The sequence below is a fragment of the Manis pentadactyla genome, chromosome 1, assembly GCF_030020395.1.
Source record: "Manis pentadactyla isolate mManPen7 chromosome 1, mManPen7.hap1, whole genome shotgun sequence".
In the NCBI taxonomy this organism is placed as follows: Eukaryota; Metazoa; Chordata; class Mammalia; order Pholidota; family Manidae; genus Manis; species Manis pentadactyla.
Genome location: NC_080019.1, coordinates 194174604 through 194201133, shown reverse-complemented (window position 1 = coordinate 194201133; position 26530 = coordinate 194174604). Strand labels below are relative to the sequence as shown.

Genomic DNA, 26530 nt, shown 5'->3' with positions numbered 1-26530 from the left:
AGGACGAGACACTATTCTGTCGCCACAGACTGGAGTCACCCTGCCTGAAGTCTTATGTCAGTAGAATCCTGCAGGCCCTGCTGCTCCTGGCTTCCTCAGCCCAGCCTGGTGCTTTCCTTGGCTTCACTGTGGGGTAAGCTTTCTTCCTGTTACTGAGTAAGTATTGTTCCACTCTGTGGACAAACAGCTTTCTGCTTATCTGTTTACCTGCAGGTGGGTTGTTTCCATTCTTTTGGCAATCTTGAATAAAGTAAAGATCAAAGTTTGTCTTTTCCCATATGGATATTCAGTTTTCCCTGCACCACTTTTTGAAAATACTGTCTTTTTCTTAGTGGACTGCCTTATATCTGTAAAAAAATCAGCTTTTGATCTATGTGTGGGTAGTTTCTGGATTAGCTGTTTTTTTCCATCGATCTGCTTATCTACTTGGCTGCCAGCAAACTGTTGTGAGTGCCATAGCTTTTAATGCATCTTGTCAGGTAGTGTAACTCCTCCAATTTTGTTCTATCTCAGGTTGTTTTGGATATTCTAGGTCCCTTGCATTTCCATGATTTTAGGATTGGCTTGTCAATTTCTATGCACATATACACAAGACCCCTGCTGGAAACTTAACTGGGATTGCATTGAACCCACTGAACAGTTTGTGAAGAATTGCTATTTTACCAATATTGAGTCTTACCACGCCTGGATATGGAATATTTATCCACTTAGTTAATTTTTTAAAATTCTTCTGAGCAATTTTGGTCAGATTTATCTCTAAGTATTTCATGTTTTTTTTAATGCTAAGTGATACTAGTGATTGTTCATTGCTAGTATATAGAAATATAACTTATTTTTGATTATTGATCTTCTCTAATCATGTTAAACTCATAATTCTAAGAGATTTTTTTTTGTAGTTTCCATCAGATTTTCTACATAGATAATTATTTTGTCTGTAAATAGAGATAATCTTACTACTTCCTTTCTAGTCTGAATGCCTTTATTTCTTTTCTTGCCATATTGAACTGGCTAGACCCTCCAGTACAATGTTGGATGCTGTTCCTGATCTTATGCAGAGGGCATATAGACTTGCACTGCACAAGCAATGTGATAGCTGTGGGTTTCTTTGTAGATGCCCTTGATCAAGTTGAAGACGTTCCCCTTTCTTTTTTGTTTGTTGAGTGTTTATCCTACAAGAATGTTGGGTTTTGTCAAAAAATTTTTTCTTTTTCTATTTAGATACCCATACAGTTCTTTTTTTTAGTTGTTATTGTGGTGAATTACAGGTATTTATTTTTGAATGTTTGTGTTTCTGGGATAAACCAGGATGTAGCTTCCTTTTTATGTATTGTTATATTTGATTTGATAAAATTTTGTTGAGAAGTTTTGCATCTGTGTTTATGAGGGATATTATCTGGAATTTTCTGTTTTTTAAATGTCTTTTTCTAGTTTGCTTAATGCTGAGTTCATAGAATCAATAGGGAATGTTCCTTTCTCTTCAATTTCCTGAAAGGGTTTGTTTAGAACTGATATATTTCTTCCTTCATTGTTTGGCAGAATTTACCAGTGAAGCCATCTGGACCTACAATTTTCTTTGTAGAAAGGTTTTTAACTACAAATTCAATTCTGTTAATAGATATAAAGCTGTTCAGATGATTTTTTCTGGATTGAGCTTTGGTAGTTTGTATCTTTAAGGAGTTTTCTACTTAGGTTTTTTAAATTATTGGCACAAAGCTGTTCATAATATTGCCTTATTATTCTTTTAATATCTGTCAGCTCAGTAGTGATGGATGTCACCTCTCATTCCTGATATTGGTCATTTGTGTTTTCTCTCTGATCAGTCTGGCTAGACATTTATACATTTCCTTGATGTTTTCAATGAGGCAGCTTTGGCTTCATTGATTCTGTGTATTGTTTTATTGTTTTCTATTTCATTGCTTTCTGCTCTAATTTTTTTCATTTCCTTTCTTTTGCTCATGTTGAATTTAATTTGCTTCTGTATTTCTAGTTTTTAGGGTGGATGCTAAGGTCATAGATTTTAGACTCTACTTCTCTTCTAATAATGGCATTTAATTGCTGTAAAATTCTCTCCAAACAATTTCTAATATCTTGTATTCTCAGTTCAGAATGTTCCAATGACTCTCTTGACTTCACAGTTAACCCAGGGGTCATTTAGATGCATGTTACTTAGTTTTCAAATACTTGAAGATTTTCTTGATATTTTTCTGTTATTGATTACTAATTTAATTCCTTTTTGGTCAGAAAATATACATTTAATGACTTGAGTACTTTTAAATTTACCAAGACTTGTTTTATAACCTAGAGTATGGTCCATCTTAGTGAATGGCTCATGTGCACTCTAAAAAATGTGAGTTCTGCTATGGTTCGGTGAAGTGTCCTACAAATATTGATTAAATCAAGTTAATTGATAGTGTTGTCAAGACTTCTATGTACTTACTTTCTTTCTATTTGTTTTTACCAACTACTTAGAGAAAGAGGTATTGAAATCCATGACTGAATTGTGGACTTTTCCTGCAGTTACAGTTCTACTAACTTCTGCTTCATGTTTTTTGAAGTTCTGATATTGGGTGTATAAATGCTTAGGATTGCTCTGTTCTTTTGAGGAACTAACCCATTAATTATTATTATGAAATGACTTATTTATCCCTGGTAATATTCTTTGTTTTGAAATTACTAACATTAATATACCTATTCAGGTTTCTTCTGATTAGTGTTAGCAGGGTATATCTTTCTCCATTGTAATGCTTTCAAAATATATATACAAAGGGGATTTCTAGAAGTTAGCACATAGTTAGGTCTTCATTTTTTATCTGTCAATCTCTGCTTTTTAGTTGATATCTTTAGACTATTGATATTTAATGCTATTATTGATATAGTTAGATTTAAATTCCAACTGTTATTTTGTTCCCTTTTCCCTCCTTTTCTATCTTCTTTTCAATTATTTTTATGATTCCCTTTATCTCTTATTGGCTTGTAGGTAGAAATCTTTGTCTTGCTTTTAATGGTTGTTTTGTGGTCTGTAGTACACATCATTACCTTCTCAAGTCTACCTTTATGCAACATTATGCCACTTCTTGTGTAGCGTAAGAGCCCTACAATATAAGCCTTCATTTCCCTGTTCCCAGCCTATTGTCATACATTTTTATTGTATAGAGATTACAGACCCCATTCTACATTGTTGCTATTTTTGTTTATACTTCTTATAATCTCTTAAAATAACAATAAGGATAAATATATATATTTCCATGTAGTTACCATTGTTGATATTCTTCATTCTTTTGTGTACATTCAGATTTCTATTTGATATCATTTTGTGTCTGCCTAAAGAATTTTCTTAATATTTCTTATAATGTGGGTTTGCTGGTGATGAATTCTTTTTATCTTATTATACTTGAAAAACGTTTTATTTCACTTTCATTTTTGATGTATATTTGTGCTTGGTATAGAACTTTATGTTGACAGTTTTTCTTTCAAATGTTGCTCCACATTCTTCTTGCTTGCATTTTTTTTCTAATAGAGTCTTCAGTTATTCTTAGGTTTGTTCCTCTGTATATAAGATCTTTTAAGATTTCTCTGTATTCCTGCTTTTGAACAGTTTGATTGTATTTTTTTCTCAGGTTACTTTCATTACATTTCTTACACTTGGGGTTTGCCTGAGATTCTGGGTTGTGGGTTTGTAGTTTTCATCATATTTGGAAAAACTTTGGCCATTATTTTTCAATTGTTTTTCCTCTCCATTCTCTTACAGGCTCCAATTATTCATGAACTAAGCTGTTTGGTATCTTCCTACAACTCACTGTTGTTTTGTTTATTTTATTGCCCATCCTTTCCTCTGTGCTATGTGTTCACACTCAATAATCTTTTCTTCTGCAATGACTAACTTACTATAAATTTGGATAAGATTGTATAAAATCTAAGACATTATAGTTTTCACCTCAAGAAATTTGACTTCAGTAAGTGCTCTACCAAAAAAATTTTAGTTTACCGTCTCTGTGCCTGGAGTTGTGTCTGTGTGCTCTCCTCCCTGGCGCTGGTGACTTCTTTTGCCTTCGTCTCTACAGACTCTCAGCTCCATCTCCTCACTCACGCAGTCTGCTGGTTTCCCCCCGGTGCCCCTTTCTTCACTGTGGCCTGGAAACCCTCTCTTCAGGCAGTAAGATGGATAATTGTAGGGCCTTCTTTGCTTGTTTCTCTCTCCCATGGTTCACTGTCCTCTGTTGCCTCGTATAAAGTATCTTGAAAATCATTATGTTACATATTTTATCCATTTCTGTCAGGAAGAGAAAGCCAGTCCTTATAACTCCATCTTGCCCAGAAGCTGAAATTCCTGTCTGGTGGTTTTTTATTGTACATGTGACATTGTCATTTGACATTGAGTGCTGAGTTTTATTGTATTCCTTTAGTTTTACAGTTTTTTCTATCTCACAGCTAAGGTATTTGAAGCTCAGTTTGATTTTTTTTTAGTCTTATTTATGTTTATTTGTGACAGCTCGAAAGTACACTTTATGCTAGGGCTGGTTTTATCCCACTGCCACTAAGGTGTGACTTGTGCCACTATTGACTTATTGCCTCTCAGCTCCTGATCCGTGGTTCTCCTGCAAAGCCATAATGAGGCTTTAAGAATTTCTTCTCTGAAATGAGCATGATATTAAGCTTTGTTAGCAGAGGACAGAGGATGCTGGAGGGAAATTTTAGGAGGGAAAAGCTTCTTTTCCCAGTTCTGGCATGCTGTCATTTTTTAAAATTAAGGTATCATTGATATGATATACAATCTTATGAAGGTTTCACATGAGGAACGCTGTGGTTACTACGTTCACCCATATTATCAAGTCCCCCCACCCCCCCACCCCATTGCAGTCACTGTCCATCAGCATAGTAAGATGCTATAGAGTCACTACTTGTCTTCTCTGTGCTATACTGTCTTCCCCATGAAACCCCTACATTATGTGTGCTAATCATAATGCCCCTTAATCCACTTCTCCCTGCCTCCCACCCACCCTCCCCTACCCCTCCCCTTTGGTAACTGCTAGTCACTTCTTGGAGTCTTTGAGTCTGCTGCTGTTTTGTTCCTTCAGTTTTGCTTCATTGTTATAGTCCACCAATGAGTGAAATCATTTGGTACTTGTCTTTCTCTGCCTGACTTATTTCACTGAGCATATTACCCTCTAGCTCTATCCATGTTGTTGCAAATGGTAGGATTTTTTTTTCTTGTGGTTGAATAATATTCCATTGTGTATATGTACCACCTCTTCTTTATCCATTCATCTACTGATGGACATTCAGATTGCTCTCATTTCTTGGCTATTGTAAATAGTGCTGTGATAAACATAGGGGTGCATATGTCTTTTTGAATCTTGTATTTGTTTTCTTTGGGTAAATTCCTAGGAGTGGGATTCATGGGTCAAATGGTATTTATATTTTTAGTTGGTTGAGGAACCTCCATATTGCTTTCCACAATGGTTGAACTAGCTTACATTCCCACCAGCAGTGTAGGAGGGTTCCCCTTTCTCCACATCCTCGCCAGCATTTGTTGTTCCTTGTCTTTTCAATGCTGGCCATCCTAACTGGTGAGAGGTGATATCTCATTGTGGTTTTAATTTGCATTTCTCTGATAATTAGGGATGTGGAACATCTTATCATGCGCCTGTTGGCCATCTGAATTTCTTGTTTGGAGGAGTGTCTGTTCAGATCCTCTGCCCATTTTTTAATCAGGTTATTTGCTTTTTGGGTGTTGAGGCATGTGAGCTCTTTATGTATTTTGGATGTTGACCCCTTATCAGATGTGTCATTTATGAATATATTCTCCCATACTATAGGATGCCTTTTTGTTCTACTGATGGTGTTCTTTGCTGTACAGAAAGTTTTTAGTTTGATGTAGTCCCATTTGTTCATTTTTGCTTTTCTTTCCCTTGCCTGAGGAGATGTGTTCAGGAAAAAGTTGCTCATGTTTATATTCAAGAGAGTTTTGCCTATGTTTTCTTCTAAGAGTTTTATGGTTTCATGACTTACATTCAGGTCATTGATCCATTTCGAGTTTACTTTTGTATATGGAGTTAGACAGTAATCCAGTTTCATTCTCTTACATGTAGCTGTCCAGTTTTGCCAACACCAGCTGTTGAAGAGGCTGTTGTTTCCCCATTGTATATCCATGGCTCCTTTATCATATTAATTGACCATATATGCTTGGGTTTATATCTGGGCTCTCTATTCTGTTCCATTGATCTATGGGTCTATTCTTGTGCCAGTACCAAATTGTCTTGATTACTGTGGCTTTGCAGTAGAGCTTGAAGTTAGGGAGTGTAATCCCCCAGCTTTATTCTTCCTTCTCAGGATTGCTTTGGCTATTCAGGGTCTTTTCTGGTTCCATATGAATTTTATAATTATTTGTTCTAATTCATTGAAGAATGCTTTGGAATTTTGATAGGGATTGCATTGAATCTATAGATTGTTTTAGGCAGGATGGCCATTTTGACAATATTAATTCTTCCTATCCATGAGCAGGGGATGTATTTCCATTTATTGGTGTCTTCTTTAATTTCTCTCATGAGTGTCTTGTAATTTTTATGGTATAGGTCTTTCACCTCCTTGGTTAGGTTTATTCCTTGGTATTTTATTCTTTTTGATGCAATTGTTAATGGAATTGTTTTCCTGATTTCTCTTCTGCTAGTTCATTGTTAGTATATGGGAAATCAACAGATTTCTGTGTACTAATTTTGTATCCTGCAACTTTGCTGAATTCAATTATTAGTTGTAGTAGTTTTGGAGTGGATTCTTTAGGGTTTTTATGTACAATATCATGTTATCTGCAAACAGTGACAGTTTAACTTGTTCCTTCCTAATCTGGATGCCTTTTACTTCTTTGTGTTCTCTGATTGCCGTGGCTAGGACCTCCAGTACTACGTTGAATAAAAGTGGGGAAAGTGGGCATCCTTGTCTTGTTCCTGATCTTAGAGGAAAAGCTTTCAGCTTCTTGCTGTTAAATATGATGTTGGCTGTGGGTTTGTCATATATGGCCTTTCTTATGTTGAGGTACTTGCCCTTTATACCCATTTTGTTGAGAGTTTTTATCATGAATGGACATTGAATTTTGTCAAATGCTTTTTCAGCATCTATGGAGATGATTATGTGATTTTTGTCCTTTTTTTTGATGTGGTGTATGATGTTGATGGATTTCCAAATATTGTACCATCCTTGCATCCCTGGAATAAATCCTACTTGATCATCATGATGGATGATCTTTTTGATGTATTTTTTGAATTCTGTTTGCTAATATTTTATTGGGTATTTTTGCATCTATGTTCATCAGGGACATTGGTCTGTAATATTCTTTTTTTGTGGTGTCTTTTACTGGTTTTGGTTATTAGAGTGGTACTGGCCTCATAGAATGAGTTTGGAAGTATTTTCTCCTCTTCTACTTTTTGGAAAACTTCAAGGAGGATGGGTATGAGGTCTTCTCTAAATGTTTGATAAAATTCAGCAGTGAGGCCATCTGGTCAAGGTGTTTTGTTCTTAGGCAGTCTTTTGATTACCAATTCAATTTCATTGTTTTGTTAGCATATAGTTTTTCATAGTATTCTCTAATAATTACTTGTATTTCTGTGGTGTCCATAGTGATTTTTCCTTTTTCATTTTTGATTCTGTTTATGTCTGTAAACTCTCTTTTTTTCTTGATAAGTCTGGCTAGGGTTTATCTATTTTGTTTATTTTCTTAGAGAACCAGCTCCTGATTTCATTGATTCTTTCTATTGTTTTGTTCTTCTCCATTTCATTTATTTCTTCTCTGATCTTTATTATGTCCTTCCTTCTACTGACTTTGGGCCTCATTTGTTCTTCTTTTTTTAGTTTCATTAATTGTGAGTTTAGATTGTTCATTTGGGATTGTTCTTTCTTGAGGTAAGTCTTTATTGCAATATACTTCCCTCTTAGCACAGTCTTCGCTGCATACCACAGATTTTGCGGTGTTGAGTTATTGCCATATATTGCTTGATCTCTATTTTAATTTGGTCATTGATCCATTGATTATTTAGGAGCATGTTGTTAAGCCTCCATGCATTTGTGGGTTTTTTTGTTTTCTTTGCATAATTTATTTCTACTTTCATACCTTTGTGGTGTGATAAGCTGGTTGGTACAATTTCAATCCTTCTAAATTTACTGAGGCTCTTTTTGTGGCCTAGTATGTGATCTATTCTGGAAAATGTTCCATAAGCACTATAAGCACTTGAGAAGAATGTGTATTCTGATGATTTGGGGTGAAGTGTTCTGCAGATGTCTGTTAGGTCCATTTGCTGTAATGTGCTTTTCAGTGCCTCCATCTCCTTACTTATTTTCTGTCTGGTTGATCTGTCCTTTGGAGTGAGTGGTGTGTTGAAGTCTCCTGAAATGAATACATTGCATTCTATTTCCCCCTTTAATTCTGTTAGTATTTGTTTCACATAATTAGGTGCTCCTATGTTGGGTGCATAGACATTTAGAATGGTTATATCCTCTTGTTGGACTGGCCCCTTTATATAATGTCCTTGTTTGTCTCATTACTTTCTTTGTTATGAAGTTTATTTTGTCTGATAAAAGTACTGCAACTCCTGCTTTTTCTCCCTATTATTTGCATGAAATATCTTTTTCCATCCCTTCACTTTTAGTCTGTGTATGTTTTTGGGTTTCAAGTGAGTCTCTTGTAGGCAGCATATAGATGGGTCTTGTTTTTATATCCATTCAATAACTCTATGTCTTTTGATTGGTGCATTCAGTCCATTTACATTCAGGGTGATTATTGATAGATATGTACTTATTGCCATTGCAGGCTTTAGATTAATGGTTACCAAAGGTTCAACAGTCTTCTAACAGTCTAACTTAGCTTGCTGATTGTGCTATTTCAACCACAATCTAAAGGTTCTTTTTTTCTCTCCCTTCTTTTTCTTCCTCCTCCACTCTTTATATATTAGGTCTCATATTCCAAACTCTTTGTGTATCCCTTGACTGACTGTGAGTAGTTGATTTAATTTTGCATTTGCTTAGTACTTATTTGATCTACTTTCTTTACTGTGGTTTTATTTTCTTTGGTGACAGCTACTTAGCCTTAGGGGCACTTCTATCTATAGGAGTCCATTCAAAATACACTGTAGAGATGGTGTGTGGGAGGTAAATTCCCTCAACGTTTGCTTATCTGGAAATTGTTTAATTCACTCTTCAGATTTTGAGGATAATCTTGCTGGGTAGAGTATTCTTGGTTGAGGCCCTTCTATTTTTCATTGCATTAAATATATCATGCCACTCCCTTCTGGCCTGTATTGTTTCTTCTGAGAAGTCTGATGATAACCTGATGGGTTTTCCTTTGTGTGTGATTTTTTTTTCTCTCTCTAGCTGCTTTTAAGTCTCTGTCCTTGTTCTTGATATTTGCCATTTTAATTATTATATGTCTGGGTGTTGTTTTCCTTGGGTCTCTTGTATTGTGAGATCTGTGTACTTCCATGGCCTGAGAGACTATTTCCTTCTCCAGATTGGGGAAGTTTTCTGCAATTATTTCCTCAAAGAGACTTTCTATCCCCTTTTCTCTCTCTTCTTCTTCTGGTACCTCTTTAATGTGAATATTCTTCCATTTGGATTGGTCACATAGTTCTCTTATTATTCTTTCATTCCTAGAGGTCCTTGTTTCTCTCTGTGCCTCAGCTTCTTTGTATTCCTGTTCTCTAATTTCTATTTAATTTAGTCTCCTCTACCTCATCTAATCTGCTTTTAAATCCCCCCATTTTAAGTTTCATTTCAGGTACTGTATTTTTCAAAGTTTCTGTCTCTTTCTTGAAGTCCTTCTTGATATCTTGAATATTTTTCTGTAGCTGCATGAGCATGTATATGATTTTTATTTTGAAATCTTTATCAAGAAGATTGGTGATTTCACTTTCACTTAGCTCTCTTTCTGGTGTTTGAGGGATTTTGGTTTGTACCAGATTCTTTTGCCATTTCATGTTTCTAGTGATTATTATGGAATAATAACTTTGTGTAGGCGGTACCCTCTAGTGCCCAGAAGCTCTACTCTCTGGAGCTGCCCAGCCCCTGGAGTGATGCCAGGGGTTGCAGGTGCATGCTGCTGTTTCCTGCTGGGAGGAAAGAGCTCTTTCCTGCTTCCTGGCTACAGTGCCTGCCTTCTCTGCCAGGACCAGTGAGCTGAGCATGCAGGGTGGAGCCTCTATGCTGCACCGTTGTAGCTGCTGTAGGCAGGACCACCCTCCGGCTGGCCTGGTGCAATGGCAGGGGCAGCAGGTTTGCAAGCCAGTGCCGGCCAGGAGGACAGAGTGGCAGGCTGCATATTACAGGGGAGTGGGGGTGGGGACTTAGGCACTGTGTTGCCAGTCAGGGGAGTGGATTGCCTGACGCTCCTGAAAGTTCCCAACCTGCTGGGTGAGTGTGCTGGGATGGTTTTTCCACCTTCCTTTCTCCTGAGCAGCAAGCTCTGTGTAATCCTTTCCCATTTAGTGCTTCTCTGGTTATTGGGAAGTCTTTCAAAGTGCCCACCTTTCTTTTGTCCCAGAGCAGCCAGTTGTAAGTACCTGTTCTCCACAAGTGGCTGGAATCTGTCTTTCTGAGTATTCTGCCTGTCTTTGCTTTCCGACCTCACTCATCTCCAGAGCAGCATGTAATATGGGTTTGTGCTCCCAGAGCAGATCTCCAGGGATGGGTGTTTAGCAGTCCCGGGCTTCTGTTCCCTCCCTGCTCCGTTTCTCTTCTTCTCGCCTGTGGGCTGGGGTGGAGGGAGTGCTTGGATCCCGCTGGAACATGGCTTTGCTACTTTATCATTTTCCATGAGGTTTTCTCTTTTCCCCAGATGCAGGCAGTCCATCACAATCTACTTTCAGGTTGCTCTTTCAGGATTAGTTGTATTTGCTGTGTTTTTGTGTTATATGTGGTTTTGGGAGGAGGTTTCTGCCTCATTTCTCATGCCGTCATCTTTTCTTCCTCTCTGCACACCGTCATTTTTATTTTTTGCTTTTTTGACTTATGCTGAACACTGTGGTGCTCTGCCTCTATCTGACCACCACCTAGATGTGACTCCCAAACATGAACCCCATGCACTCCAAGTTTCATGCCAACCTTTTGGCAAGTGGGCTTAGAAAGGAAGGCCATCCCCAACTTAGATAATTTTTTAAAATTCTCATATGGTGTCTTCTAATAGTTTTACAATTTCATTTTTTAAATGAAAAACTTCTGATTTTTTTTTTTTGGTGTAGTGACTGAGGAGTGATCTTTACCTTCTCTTCCCCAGATGGCAACCCTATTGTCCCCACATCATTGACTTAACCACCTATCTTCACCAGGACATTGCACACTCAACCTTCTGTAAACACCTATACATTTTAGGGCTGATTCCTGGCCTTATTCTTTACATCTCTGGTCTCTCTGCCTGAAGTCCATTGCTACTGCCATATTCTTTTCATTATTGTAGCTCTAAAATGTTACAATCTCATTACTCTTTTCAAATTTTGTTAGTTATTCATGGGTGTTTGTTTTTCCATATGAACTGTACAATCCACTCATCTGTCCCTAAAAATCATTTTCATGATTTTAATTAGATTATGATCACTTTGTAGATTAATTCAGGGAGATATCATCTTTACAATGTTAAATCTGTCTATGTAAGAACATGGCATTCCTTTCTAACCATTCCCGTCTCCTCTGTGCCTCTCATGGTATATGTTAAAATTCTCATGAGGTTTTGTGGACATTTTCCTGGGCATTTTTTATTTTGTTGTCATATCCATGTAAATGGGATATTTTCTGCCAATACACCTCCTAATGATTTTGGGCATAAATGGCAGTTATCGACATTAGAACTTTACCCTTGAACTCAGCACTTTGCTGAATTTTCTTCTTGTGGTAGTAGGATTTTTGTTATTTTCCTGTGGTTTGTGGTCCTGGACATCCTCCATCCTAGGACCAATTTGGGGGCTTGAAGGAGTGAAAGAAGTTAAGGCTGTTTGTAGGACTTGAGAGCACCAAGACCAGGTGACAGGGTGGCTCCGAGTGGAGAAGGCCCCCCCTGGTGACCTCAGGGTGCCCGGCCTTCCTCCCAGTGGGCAGGTCGGCAAAGCCAAGGGCCTCTTGAGGGCAGTGGTCTCTGTGAGGAAGCTCAGGGGCTGTGCCCTGCAGACCTCGTCTTGAGCATCCCTGAGCTCCCCTGCAGGCTCCTGGGAATACTTAGGGAGTGGGCTTGAGGAGGTTGGGGAGTTCAATGATCTGCCCTGAGGCTGGGAAGGACATGTGGGTGACCTATGTCCTTGCTTTTACTCCTCACACAGACTTAACCTGTCCATAGGGAGTCAGATTGTTTTATGTTTAATGCTTGAGAATAAGTAAAACAAGAAAAAAGCCAGGAGAGGTAATGTAAGATTTGAATGTGTTTGGTTGATGGTGCCGTTTATTATATGCCTTGTGCTGAGCTGCATGACATGGCCAATATTCAGCTGTTCAGAGGTATGTCTTTTTTGAGTGTTTATGTGAGTGTTTTTTATGCAGTGTATTGGTGTCCTCGGGCTGCTTGACAAGGGGCACAGACTTGGGTGGCTTGAACAGCAGAAATTTGTCTCCTCCCAGTGAGGAGGCCAGAAGTCTGTGGGCAGAGCTGGCTCCCCAGTGAGGCCTCTCTCCTTGGTTTGCGGACAGCTGGCTTCTCCCTGTGACCTCACACGCTCGTCCCTCTGTGTGTCAGTGTCCTGATCTCTTCCTACAAGGACACCAGGCAGAATGGATCAGGAACACCCATATGACCTCATCATACTGTAATCACCTCTTTAAAGACCCTCTCTCGAAATAAGGTTACATTCTGAGGAATATTTCAACCTATAGATTTGGCGTGGGGGTGGGTGGGTGATACAATTTAACCCATAAAACTCACCTACATGACTCATATATAAAAATCTCAAATGTGGTTCAAAAAATAAGTCTTGTCTCAGTGGAAAGTTACAGTGGCTGTTTCTTCTCACCTTAACACAGCCAAGTGTTTGCCAGTGGTCCCCGGGATGCCTGTCCCAAGCCCTGTCCCAGGCCCGTCTCCATGGGGGCTCCCGCTTCTGCGTCAGGCCAGGCCCAGCTCAGGCTCTGCCAGCCCTTGGGTGCCCAGCCCGAAGGCAGCTCCTCCCGCCCTCTTGCCGCCTCCCATTTTCCATGAGAGCAGAGGAGGGCGCAGGACAGGCTCCAGTAATTGTGCCATGAGGTTTGTAAAGCATAAATAAATGCCCCACCTCCCCCCAAGCCAGGGGGATGCAAGCCAAACAAGGCGAGAGGTCCCAGGTGTGCTTTTTCAAGCCCACAGGGGAGGAATTCGGAGATGACCCGATGGGGTCTGGGCGTGGAGTCTGGGCGGAGGGCCGTTCATTTCCAGGCATCGTCAGCAGGGGTCAGACTAGGCTTATAAACACCAAGCACCTGCCCTGAGAAGAAAGAAGAGTCCCCGGGGAATCTTTATTTTTTGGTTTCTTCTTAGTTCATTGAATGGAAAACTTCCAAATACTGAAAAACTCCCATAGGCCCTCCCGTCTCTGCCGTTCTCCAGCCCACTTCTGCCCAGAGCCCAGTCTTTCCAGAAGCTCATTCTGGAAGCTCCAGAGGGCGGAATTGGGCTTCTCTGCACTGCTGCTGAAAGGGGGCCTTGTCAGGACCAGAGGGACAAAGTGTAAGGAAAATGGCGTTTCTTGTACACTTGACCTCAAAATCTGAGACTAAAGCCCATTTCATTGTTCCCTGCAGACACCCATTAGCAGCCTGGCAAAGAGGCGGCTCCTGTCTGCCCCTTCGGTACCCAGGGACGTGGGACACAGAGGGCCACCCCGAGAGGGACGATGCAGATGCTAGTTGACCACCATGAAGAGGTGGCCACGATTTAAATTCCATTTGCTTGATTTGTAAAGTTTTACTCATCATTGTGATTGATAAGTTTGGAGTGCGCCAGGGTGTCTGGGGAGAACATGGAGGGAAGACTTTTGCCAGCCCCATACTTGCTGAAGAAAAGGAAACCGTTGTGCAGGTGCTCAGAGGGGAGCACAGCTGGGGCTGGAGGGCTGCCCCCTGCCCCATCCTGGGGGGCCCGCCCCACGTGGGCTGGTTGGCACCTGTCGGGAGGCACTAGGGTTATGGCCCTGAAGGCTGTTCTGTGGTGCAGACCAGGCCTGGGGTGACCTGGGCATGCTGCCCTCTGCCCTCTGCTCTGTGTTGCTTAAACTTCCTCACATTTGGAGACAGAAACATGACATCAGGAGGAAAGTAAAATCAGGGACAAAAGCATTTTCTTTCTCAGGAGACAGAGTTGGACGAAGAAGCCAGGCAGGGAGGGTCGGCCTCCCTCCGTCTGACCACTGCTGGCTGCCCCTCGAGGTTCTGGCCCCCGTCCCCAGCCCACAGGATGAGGCTCCCGCCTTACCAGGGGAGGAGGTGAGCTGGGGCCTCCTCCCGCCGTGTTCCCTGTAAAAGGCCAGTTGCAGGCCAGCCAGTCCCAAACCACACCTGCGAAACAATGTCAGAACTGGAACAGGGTGGGATGGAAGAAAGGCTATCGGGCCTTCCCGAGCGTGGTGGGATTTCATTCCAGGCACCAGATGCATTGGCTGTGGGGGCAGGTGTGACCTGCAGGGGGGCTGGGGAGATGCCCACTGACCACCTGGAGCAGCTTAGGTCAGAGGCACCCCTGGAGCCACACCATCGTGGCAGCGTTCACCATGCGGCCGGGTCCCCTCTGCTAGGGCAGGACCTTCCCCCCACCCCCCATTGGCAAAGCCCACCAGCCACCTGATCAAAAAGTAGAAAAGGAGACGCTGAAGCGACCTGCTCAGGGTCAACCCCCCGCTGGGCCCCTGTGGAGGCAGCTGGGTGCGTGGCTGCGGAGTGGCCCCCAAGACGCCCACCTCCTGTCCCCAGACCCATGTTCCCTCCCACCACCAAGGGGAATTTGCCACTTGGCTTAAGCTAAGGATCTTGAGAAAGGGAGACTGCCCTGGTCATCGGTGGCCTGGTGTCATCACGGGTCCACACAACAGGCAGGCAGGAGGGTCAGAGGCAGAAGGCAGGGCAGAGGGATGGAGAGAAATTTGAATGGCACAGCTGCTTGTAAGAAGGAGGAAGGTGCTGGAGAGGGCAGGAAAAGGGTGCTTCCCCCAGAGCCTGCGGAGGAATGGTGCCTGCTCCCCCATCTTCTGACCAGAACTGCAACCAGACTGATCTGTGTTTCTACACCTGTGCTGACCCTGGTTAGCACTCTGTGGCGGTGATTCGTGACAGCAGAAACAGGACGCTAGCACCAGGGTGTGGACAGCGGTCGGCGGGCTCCTGGTTCGTCTTGTACATGGGTTCCTGCTCCATTTTATTGCATATTGTGCCTCCACCAGCCTTTGTGGACATGGCCACCGTGACTGAAGTAGAACGCAGAAAGCTAATTACACGAAACAAAGTGGATTGTCTTCAGTGTGGACAGCCTTTCAGTGGGGATGGGTCTTTAATTCCAGGGAACCAGTCACAGTTGTTGATTTCACTCCAGGCCACATGGTACACACGGCCCAGGGCCCTGGCTCATAGGATAACCCATCTGCAGGTGGCAGTTACAAAGGTGGAGGCAGTTGGCATGCATCCTGGAATCTTAGAGTGTTTTGTGCCTCTTAAGGTCGTATCCGGCCAGATCAAGACACCTGCAAATGCCGGTATCTCGCAGCCCTTGCAGTGTGAAGTTGTGCAAAACACAGAGGTGTCTCTTAGCTGCCCAGGACCCAGTTCCTCCAGTTAAACGCTGAGTTTGAGCCGTGGGTCAGCGCCTTCACGGGAGGGTTCACCAGCTCCCATTTTCCTTCCTCTTTATTTTCTTCACAGAAACACATACCCAAAGAAGGGATCTAGGACAGAGTTTTCAATCGCTTATTAATAGCTTATACTAGGGCAATCGGTTTCTCTCGTTCTAAAGTCAAATGACAGTCTGGCACTGCTGCCTTGAACACGCAGCCCTCCCGCGCTCTGGGGCATGGGAACTGTCTGCACATGGTGTTGTTCGTCACAACCAGGGTGCTGTTGACTCTGAGAGGTAGTGGCCTGGGGTCCTGCTAACACCCTACAATGCAAAGGGTGGCCCCTCCACGAGCACAGTCCTGCCCACCACCAGCAAGGCCGGGGCTGAGAACCCCGTCTACACTGCCACTTGAAAAGGGGCTCACAGCCCCCAATTTAGCATCACCCAAAGATTCAGAAAAAATCTACAAAATCAAACTCTAATCTCAATCCCCCTTGATAAAATGAACATGTTGGTGTAGACACGTGTTTTTAAGGTTTCCTTTGTATGTTTTGCTTTCCTTTTCTCCCTCTTTTTTAAATGTCTAGAAATCCCTTTGTCAGATGAAATTTGCCAAAATTCCAACATGCAGGGGGATCTGAGTGGAGGCTGGTGGTGCCTTGGGGCGATTCCCTCCTCCTGCTCAGAGAGGGGCTGCGGGACAGGGGCGAGCCCGGGGTCGGGAACCCTCTGCTTCCTCCGCCTCTTATTTGCAGGCCCATCGTTTGACAGAGCCCTCTGATGAATTTCTGCTTTCCCCAGACAAGCCCCGCTTATCTGGGGACAGGGTGGGGTGGAAAGCGAATTGTCAGGATAAGAAAGTCATAGGAGTTTGGAAGTTCAAAGTTGGCATCTCGAAAGAGGGAGGCCAAGGGTCAGGGGAATGGTAGGAATTTGGCTACAAAGTCAAGTGGGTTTTTGGAACAGTGTCAAGACACAATACTACCAGCAGCTGGCATGTGTAGGGCTGCCATCCATATGGATGACACAGCTCCCAGGAGAGCCCAGGGAGGGGTGCCAGGACAGGAGCAGGCAGCATGGGGGCATCAGCTGGGAGACAGTGACGTTTGTAGGAGCAAGAGCAACACTTAGGGAGCAGGTGGTGCTGGGCTGAGCAGGAGAATACCCCAGGAAAATCCATGTGAATATCTCCCAGCATGGCCTTGGTGGGTGGTGGGGCTGGGCCGTGTGTTTGGACAATGTCAGTCAGGTGTTTGCACAGCCCTGGCCACTACTGGGCACTCTGGCAGCTACAACAAGCTGCTGTGTGTTCCGTGGCTGGCTGACTCCAAAAGCAAGTGGGGGGGCTCCTTCCTGCCCACCAGCCACCCCCGGGGGCCCCGGAGCCAGCCAGTCCAGCAACGGTCTCTTCTCCCCATATTCAAATGGCTTACTCCTTGTTGGGCCACCTGTCCAGCCCCTAGAGTTGCAAGGAATTACCACGTGAGCTGACTTTGCAAAAAGGCTGGCATCCTAGTTTTATATTATCTTGGAAACAAGTGGTCAAAGCTGCCCTAATGACGATAAGGATGGCAAACCTCTCCTGTCGGCCCCTGCCCAAGCCTGCCCTTTGCAGGAGAGCCGGTGGCCCATCTTAGGGAGTGGGCGGGCCCCTGGTGCCCTGGGTTGGCCACATACTTGTTTTCGCTCTCTGAAGGGGGCATCAGGACCTGCAGGCAGTCTGTCTCTGTGGCCCAAAGGAAAATGGGGGCACGTACCTTTCTCACTAGCTGGGCGAGGTCCCTGCAGTCCCGGGGTGGCAGTCCGAGGAGCGGGTGCGTGCAGGAGTCCAGTGTCGAGCCATGGCCCACGATCAGGATGATGCCCACTGAAGGAAACAGAATGCCTCAAGGTCAGAGCAGGAACAGAAAGCGCCTTTTATTGGGTCCCCAGAGTTGCCAGGCAGGGCCATCTGCAGTGCCTCTAAGCCTTGAGACCCCCGGGTAGGAGGTAAGTGTGCTTGGCAGCCGCTTAGTACCACCTAAGGTTCTGCCTGTGTGTATGTGTCTCTTCGGGGCACAGTGCATCCTCCCGCAGGGCCTGGGGGCCACCCCCTCCTGTGAGCTTGGGGCCCGAGCCACCTTCCATGGGATGAGTTGCTGGCTGCTGCCCAGGCCTCATCCATCAGCTTGAGATTTGTTGGCCAGCGGATCACCATGAGCCTGCTGATGGCTCTCACTTTAGAGAAAATGTCTTTAGATAGGGACACCCGGAGTCCACAGACTGAGTGAGTTTCCCTTGGGAGACATGACTGACGTGGGGGGGCCGAGGCCAGGACAGAGCCAAGCTGGACCGTTAGACAGTGGCGAGTCAGCCTGGAGGGGAGCAGCATGGAGGGCCAGCCCACGCACACCCACCTGCTCCTGTCACCCCAGGCGCCCCTGTGCATTCCCATGTGACCTGAGCCCCCATCTACTTTCCTGTATTATTTCCTATTAGTTTCATACTTATTCTCTTGGGCTCCAAAACCATGGCGTGGTTGCCAGGATGCTGGGAGGTGACAGGCAGGTTTGCCTGTACCCTCCAGCTGCGTGACTTGGCATGGAGCCCTCTCAGCCCCGCTGAGCTGCAAAGTCCCTGGGTGCACGTGGAGTTTGTGTTTCAGGGAGGCGAGGGGGTGGCAGCTGACATCTGTGAAGGCCTCTCTGAGCCAGTCTCCATGGGGTTTGCTTTGACCCTCCAACTGGGTTTTCACTGGCTGCCTCCCACACCTCCCCCTGCTGCCATGCTCCTGGGTGCTCTCTGCCCTCGAAATCCTCATCCTGAGCACCTCAGCCCCACCCCAGGGCTGTAAGTGCCCCCAGCCACACCCCAGCCACGGAGGGATGAGTGGGCTTCCGTGCGGTGAGCAGACCGCGCTCAGTAGATGCCAGTGGTAAAGTGACAGGCCTGCATCTGAGCTCCCGGAGGCTGCGGGCCTGACCGGAGGGCCTACAGGAGGCTGGAGGAGTGACATAGGGTGGGCAGCCCTGGGCCGGCTGGGGGGACCCCGGCTGTGCAGCGCAAAGCTCTGATTTGGTGTTCCGTCCTCTGATGTCCCAGGTCAGTACTTTGAGTGACAGTTTGATAACTAATCAAAGCCACTAGGGTGTGGTTTCCAAAAGCACATTCCCCAGGGTGCTCAGCCAAGATAGGCCATGTGAACCAGCCTCACAGCCAGGCATGTTTGGGGGTGCTTGGTAGGCAAGGTTTGGGGTCTCTTCCTACAGGAGGTCTTGAGCGCGTCCCCCCGGTGCCCTGGGGCCCCTCTGGGAGGCCAGGTGCTTGGCTCTTCCCTGACTTCCTCACTGGCAGAGTCCTCCGGGCCCCAGGCCTCTCCAGGTTGAGGGGAGGAAAGAGCACAGGTGGGTCCGGGGACTCTGAGACTCTACTTCATGACTCAGTATTCCTGATATTCCACATGCCCGTGGCCCTCTTCTCCAGGGAACTTGAACTCCTGGTGGGTGGAGCACATGCCTTCTTTGCTGAGATTTCCCTGTCATGGTTTACATGGTGCCCGGCACATGGCTGAGGTTCAGCACACACATCTTTATAGGATTAATTTTTAACTTTTTACTGCAGACATTTTCAAATACACAGCAAAATGCCTGGCACAGAGCTCTGACAGCTGTCTGTCCACCTGGTGCCACCTGTCCTCTACCCCATCCCTCCCTCCCCAGGGGATTTTAAAGCATCTCCTGAACTTCATGCCGGGTCACAGAACGTGCCTCCTTTCCCATCTCCTAAGGAGAACTTTCACTCCTACATAACCATGAGGCCATTATTATAACTCACAGGATCACAAAGCTTCTTAAATATTTCCATATTCAGATCCTATATTTAAATTCTATGTTCAGATTTCTCAAATGGTCTCAGCCATCAACTTGTATGCATGTTTTGTGTACATTGTCATCCAACTATGACTTGATATTTGGTTGTTAGAATCTTAGTCTCTTTTGATTCCTAAGAAGCAGACATGGGTGGTTTGTTGTGACCCTGCTCTCCTGGGACCCACAGCTCTCAGTCCCAGAACTGGGGTTCAGGGCTGGGCATGGGGGAGCATGTGGCTGTGCATCCCTTACTGCAGAGGCAGCCATTCACACTCTGTTGGCTGGGGAGTAGGGGCAGGGGAGATTGGGGCATTAGTAGGCTAAAAAAATTGGCCTGTTTCCATCCCAAAAGTAAGACCCCACCCCAGGGGGCTGCCCATACCCAAGCACGTGGGGGCACTTACGGTCCTGCGGGCAGGTGCTGACCATCCGGATGGCGCTCATGGCACACCTGTCTACATACTCCTCGTAGCTCTCGGCTGGCATGAGGGAGGCCAGGGGGACCGCGGGCCTAGAGAAGGAGAGGGCAATGGCTGCCAGCTGGTCTGCTCACGTGTGCTCAGTGGGAGGAGTCCCCTAAGGTGGCTCTGCCTCAAGGCAGGGCTCATAGCTAACGAGGCAGCAGTTCTGTGCTCAACTGGTGCAGGGCTGATGTTCAGCCCTTCTTACTGACCACCAGAAGTCAGCATAGGAAGAGGATGGCAAAGACACGCCTCAGCCAAGCTCCAGCCAGCCTCCTCTGAGGCCCCTGCGCTCAAAAGGCCGACCTTTGGGCTTCAGTGTCCGACCCCGTAGAGTCAGTTGTAGCAAGAATCCTGCCAACGCAGAAGCCCCCACCCCTGCATCTGATTCCCCTCAGTGTTTGAGCAAACACTGTAGTCACCCTACCACCCCAGGTGATGTCAGGTCACCTGCCCCCAGCAAGGATCCCGCTGGGTCAGTTCAGCAAGAATTCCCCTACCGTCCTAGTAATTTTCCATCTGTCAACCCCCAAGCCTGCCCCTTGTCCAAAAACCCCCCTTGTTTTTATTACACTCAGAGCACCGTCTCTCTCCCCTCATTGGAAGTTATGAATATCTTTTCCTGAACAAGAACTGGAAGCACCCAGAAGCAGACAGGGTGAGGATGGCATGCCTGTAGTCGGTGCTGACATGGAAATCCGCCTCCTTCAGCTCCTCCGGGGTCAGGAGGTTTGGGATGCTTTTGCTGGCCTCCCACCTTGTCCATTCAAAGATGCCGGGTTCCACTCTTATCTTAACTTTTTTCTCCAGTTTGAGCTCTGCATTCAACAGAATACAAGAGTTTATCACCTTCAGTGTCCTTTTGGGCTGTACATAAATAAGTCTCTTCCTAGGTCTAAATTATACCTTTCAAAAAACATGTCTTTTTTTCTCTTGGCAAATATCATTCCATAGCCATATAATATCTGAGACAAAGCCCACCAGATACTGGAAGGTATGAGAGTGATGAGCCCCGTCCACCAGGAGGGGACAGTCTGCCAGGAGCTGGGAGGTGCCACCGGCAGCAGGTGCACCCTGGGGCTCCCCCTGATCACCCACAGCAGCTCCATAGCCAGAGCAACACTGGGGCCTCATCTCGGTCAAGATGCGAGCACACCCACAGGAAACTGGCCGGCCCAGTGGTGCAAGGAAAAGACGAGGTCGGTTGCAGGTCCCAGCAGTCACCCTGGACACCATCCTGAGAAATACACCTGACTGAGCAGAAGGTGAAGGGCAGAAGGGAGCCAGCTTCTGGAATGTTCTGACTTCCCCCACCTCCCTCTTCCCAAGCATTTTAAACCTTGACTGAAAGAAGACCTGTGAAGTAAGGAGCTCTTTTGGAATGGGGACAGGGTGGGGAGGCCTTAATGGTTTTATTTGAAATGGAGAAAATATCATTCAACTCAAATGCTGAAAATAAAACCTGTTCTCAAGTGTATTCCCGGCCAAGGAATGGGTTCCTTTGTTAAGCATGCTCAGAGAAGATGGTTCCGCCAGGCTGACCCGCTCCTGAGTTCTCCCCACCCACGAAGGGCCTGTGTCGACTGCGAGCAGGTCCCATGGACGAGCAGCAGGAGAGTCCCTGGTGGGGCTGGCCCCTCTTTGCAGGACATCCTGTCACCACTGCTCTGTGGGTCACACTCCGGGACATGGTCCATCTGGACAGTCACTGACATGGCACTGAATAAAGCTTAGCGTGTTGGCATCTTGGATGTCAGCCTGAACAGCAGGCTGGTCATGCCAGAGGACCAACATGAAGAAGGCTGCCTGTGCTAGTTTTTCCGAATTAACATGGGATTTATAAGTGTGTGTCCCTTCACAGGCATAATAATTAATAATAATAACAGCAATGATATTCTGCATATAAAGTAAAAGTTGATGACATCATGTTAAAGACATTTGACATTATCCTTGTCAAAAAACATTTTTGAGAGCTCTTTATTTTATATGCAGGAGATCGGAATAATAGAAGTCAGATAAATTTTGCAAAAAACTCTGGGACAAATATGTTAATAAGGAGGAGCTATGATGATGACAAAAAGGAATAAATCATAAAAGATGCTTCTCAAGCTTTGAGTCTTACTCTCTTTTAGGAAGGCTGGCCAAAAGAATATTCTGTATCTTCCATTCATTTGTTGTTGCTATGGTGAGGGGGTGGGCAGGAAAGGGGGGCTTCAGGTCACCACTAGAAAAGGACCTATAACCCAGGGGGCAATCACTGTTAGCAGTGTTCACATGCCGGCCTGGCTGCACGCCAGCCATCTGGGGGCTTCACACCTGCTTTAAGTGGACGGACAGCCAGAGATGGAAATCAGGTGGTTTCGAAGGCTGGAGGAAGCCAGCAGTCTCTCGGGTGGGTTGGAATGAAGTCAGCTCCTTAAATGGCAGGTAGACAAGGCGGGGGCCAGGGAGAGGGGCAGTTCAGGGACAAGCCCTTTTACCATGTATTTATGTTTCCTGCTCTGCTCGCCTCTGCTTGCTATAGTTGTATTAATTAGATCGATCCTGCGCAGCACAGGCATAAAATTCCTTCATCTCTACTTTGCTTTTTTCCATCATATTTATTAAGAGTAAACCCTGAACTGAAAAGCCTAGAAGTACAGCCAAGAAGGGACTCCCAGCTGCTAGGAGAGCCTCGCCTGCCTCTCTGCTCTCCTCTCTGCTCTCCCCACTGGCCTCTGGCAAAGGCAGCACTGGAGGACCACTTCTCATTTCCTGCTCCTTCCTGAGTGGAGGGAGGCGAGGCCAGCGGACATCTAGGAACGGGCAGACCTGGGAGTCTGGCATGGCGGGGACCGTCTCCGGGGAGGGGGCCCCTGCTCTGAAAAATCAGCCAGGTATAGCCTCCTTCTCCCTGTCTCTGTCGCCCCAAAACCAGCGCCTGTGATCGCAGCTGAAGGGAATCCCAAGGCACACGTGGGACCGGGTGTGTGCTGGCTGGGAGGGCTGACGTTATGTTCGGGGCCCTGTTTTAGCCTCACGGTCAGGCTGTACCTCCAACATGTCACACTGGTGGTCACTCATTGGGGATTGTTGGGCCCTCACCTGGACTTTTAGGAAGCTGACATGGTTCTTTAACTGCACGAGGCTTAGCTAGTCGGAGGAGCAATGTAGTTAGCCTGGGAGCCTCCAACGCCAGGGGAGGCATCTGCAGTTCTGCCCCAGTGACCCAAAATACATGCAGGGCGTTGGGGTCCCCTGTCTGGCTTGGGGAGAGCTGGCGAGTGAGGGGTGGCTCCGGGGCTGACACACAGAGACTGCCCCTAAGTTCCCGGGGTGGACCGGGGGCTGTGGACACCCCTTGCTGATAAAACAGAGGCTGCACTGTGGAGCGGGAGGCCCAGGAGGGCAGAGCGGGGGAGGACCGCTCCGGAGCCTGTGCGGCCCTGCGCGCGGGTCAGGCACCTGACCAGAGCTTTTCTGATGTGGGTGCGGAAGGCAGAGGGTGGGGAGCCGGTGGGGGTGCACATGCCGGCTGGGGAGCTGTTTCCAGCCCCCCCGCGAGGGTCTGGGCTCCGTGCTGCCTTCTCTCTGACACCCCTCCAGGCACAGCGCCGGGGGCAGGGGGGCCGTGTCTGCGAGGAGGCTCGCCAGCAGCAGCCGCCCTGCGCTTGTTCCCCGCCTGCAGCGATGCGCCTCACCCGCCTGGGCAGCGGCTCCCTCTCCTCGACTTTGTCATGCGGCCCCTCTGCGAGCTTCTTCAAACTCCCCTGGCCCCAAGGCCCCCCTTCCTTGCGGCCCCCTCTCGTGCTCTGCCTCCCACCGCCCATGTGACCTCCAGACTCTGACCCCACCGAGCTGCCCCTTCCTCTACCGCTCGCTTCCCCCAGGCTCTGACTTGCCACCTGAGCCAGCTTAGAGTCTGTGGCCACCCCAGTCACCCCCTGTGCTCGCACTCAGCCCTCTTGGCCCCGGGACTCACTTCCCAAACCCTCCCATCATCAGATCCAGTTCTCCCCTGCTGCTCCATGTCTGCCCTGGAAGAAGGCCCCCAGTCCAGCTGGTGGGGCTCAGTGTAAAGCTGCACCACTGACCTCAGTGGGCCCTTCGTGCTGCCCAGGGGCCACCCACTGTTCCTTACCCATGCATGCCAGACCTTCAGAGCCCCAACCTCCAGCAGTCCTCCCCTTTCTCCCTTTCAGCTGGTGACCTCACCCTCTGCCCCTGAGAGAGTAGAGGCAGGGCCCTTCCCTGCACTGGCAAGCCTGTTGCATCTGTGTCATGCACTCCACCCTCTGTGCCATCACCGGGGCACCGGCCCGCTTTCCTGCACTGTGAGAGACCTTGAGGCCCCTCTGACCCACACCAGGAGGGCAGGGCAGAGGTCTGCAGCAGGCAGCAGGACCGAGCCCTCCAGGAGGAGGCTGCCCTCCTGAGCAGGAACCCTCTGCAGGTCTGCTGTGTCTCCCAACACACACCGGCCTGTGGTGGTGTCGGACAGCTCCCAGCATCCGGCCCCTCTCCTCAGAAGAGTCATGGATTTTGGACTTAGGAGGGACTACACTAGTCCCCGGCTCTCTGGGTTTCTGAATGCACCTCCCCAGTTGGTGTTTTGTAAAAGCACATGGCAGAAGCAGGCAGAAGGTGGACAGTGTGAGGACAGGCCCCTGGCACTCAGTGACAATCCTGGCTTTCCAGAAATGTCAGTGGGCTCGATGCCTACTCCCAGCTCTCAGGGGGCCTTTGTGGCCACTCATCCGGTTCTCACCACACTCACTCCCCTTCCAGCTCAAGGATGCCCGTGAGGCCCAGGCAATGAGAGCCGCTCACTGCGGTCCACACTGACCTTCCAGGATGTGTTTGGCTGTCTGCACACAGCGGAGGGCCGGGGAGGTGAAGACGGAGGTGATGCTAACGCCACTGTCCAGTAGTGCTTCTCCTGGAAAACAGCGGGTGGAAAACGCCTCTAAACACCCGGCCTCCCATGGGGCGGCTCGCCACCTGAGCTAGGCAGGACCTCAAGTGGCCCCAAGGCTTCCACTCCCTGGTGGACACGCCCTGCATGATCCCCGAGTGCGGGTGGAAGCTGCAAATACGAGAACTCCTGTGACTGTGTTATGTTATATGACCGAAGGGAGATTACTGCGATGGGCCTGACCCATTCAGGTGAGCCCACGAACAGCAGAGATTCTTCTCCGGTTGTCACAGAAAAGAATCTCTGGCTGTCAGAGAAATTCAGCGGTAGAGGGATTCACCATACAAGTTCTCTATTGGTGGCTTTAAAGAGGGAGGGAGCCACGTGACAAGGACTGTGGGTGGAGAGAGCAGCCCTTCACGGACAGCTGTAAGGGGGTGAGGACTTCAGTCCTACAGCTGCGAGGAACTGAGTATTCCCACAGCCTCCGGGGAGAAATCGGAGCTGCTTCCAAGGGGCTCCAGCAGGGAGCTCAGCTCAGGTGACCTTGGTTTCGGCTTTGAGATCCCATCCAGAGAACCCAGCCGTGCTGTGCCTGGGTTTCTGACCTACTGAACTGTGAGCCGACAAGTGTGTGGATCGTGGTAAAGTGGGTGTTCCATGGTGATTTTCTCTGCAGTGGTGGGAGGCTCAAGGCTCCCTGGGGCTCATGGATGAACAGGCTTGTAAACCACATTTCCTCTTGCAAAATTAGGGGACCTGGTCTTTGGGAAAGGAGGGCTTCTCTTCAATGCACACTTCACACAGGACCAGAGCCAGTGAGGTTTTAGCAGATGCAGTCATGGGCTTGACTGTGCCCCAAATTCACGTGCTGGAGTTCTAACCCCCAGAACCTCAGAGTGATGACCGTCCCTGGACATAGGGTCTGGTCTTACAGTGATCGAGTTAAGATGGGGTTATTAGGTGGCTCTAATCCTATCTGACTGGTGTCCTATTAAAAGGGGAAATCTGGACACAGGCAGTATCTAGAGGGAGATGATGTGAAGGTGCAGGGAGAGGATGGCACCTCCAAGCCGCACTCCACATGTGCTCACAGGGAATCAACCCTGCCCACACGTCCCCCTCAGCTTCCAGCTTCCACACTGTGAGGGAATTCAGTTTGGTGTGGTGCTTCGTCACGGCAGCCCCAGGAAATGGATACTGAGGCCAACCACTGCCCACACAGATACCCAGTCATGGATGCTCCCAAACACACACACAGGTTGTGCAAACAGAGCTCCAAAGGTATGTTAAAGAAGGGGCACACGTACCACACCCACAGCGTGCACATGCACAGATCATGGTGTGCAGTGGAGGAGGTGTCTGGTGGGGCCCTGTGCAGGGGGCTGCACGACCCCACCCGTTGCTCAGTGACCTCACATCAGTAGCTTGAAGCCAGACGTGTTGGGAGCACAGTATTTACACCGCTGCAATCAGCAAATGCTACCAGTCGGGGCCTCCACACCCTGCCTGGAGAACTGGTGACTATTCACCAGCTCATCACTGGACGAGGGGCCAGGGTGCTGGGTTTTAG

The 26530-nt window shown here is 47.2% G+C and overlaps 1 protein-coding gene across 3 annotated transcripts in view; it reads right to left on the bottom strand.

Moving 5' to 3' along the window:
• Positions 1-14094: 14094 nt before the first annotated feature.
• Positions 14095-26530, bottom strand: part of UBASH3A (ubiquitin associated and SH3 domain containing A) — a 34189-nt gene continuing 21753 nt past the window's right edge. Inside the window, exons 10-14 of one of the 3 annotated variants that reach the window (XM_036876893.2) lie at positions 24889-24981; positions 20737-20881; positions 20007-20113; positions 17512-17621; positions 14096-15863 (exon numbers count right to left, since the gene is read on the bottom strand). In XM_036876893.2, the coding sequence (XP_036732788.2) occupies positions 15726-15863; positions 17512-17621; positions 20007-20113; positions 20737-20881; positions 24889-24981 (593 nt within the window). In that variant the 3' untranslated portion in view covers positions 14096-15725. Of the gene's footprint in view, positions 15864-17511; positions 17622-20006; positions 20114-20736; positions 20882-24888; positions 24982-26530 lie in introns of all 3 variants that reach the window. The other 2 variants (XM_057504900.1, XM_036876894.2) reach the window with 2 other exon arrangements.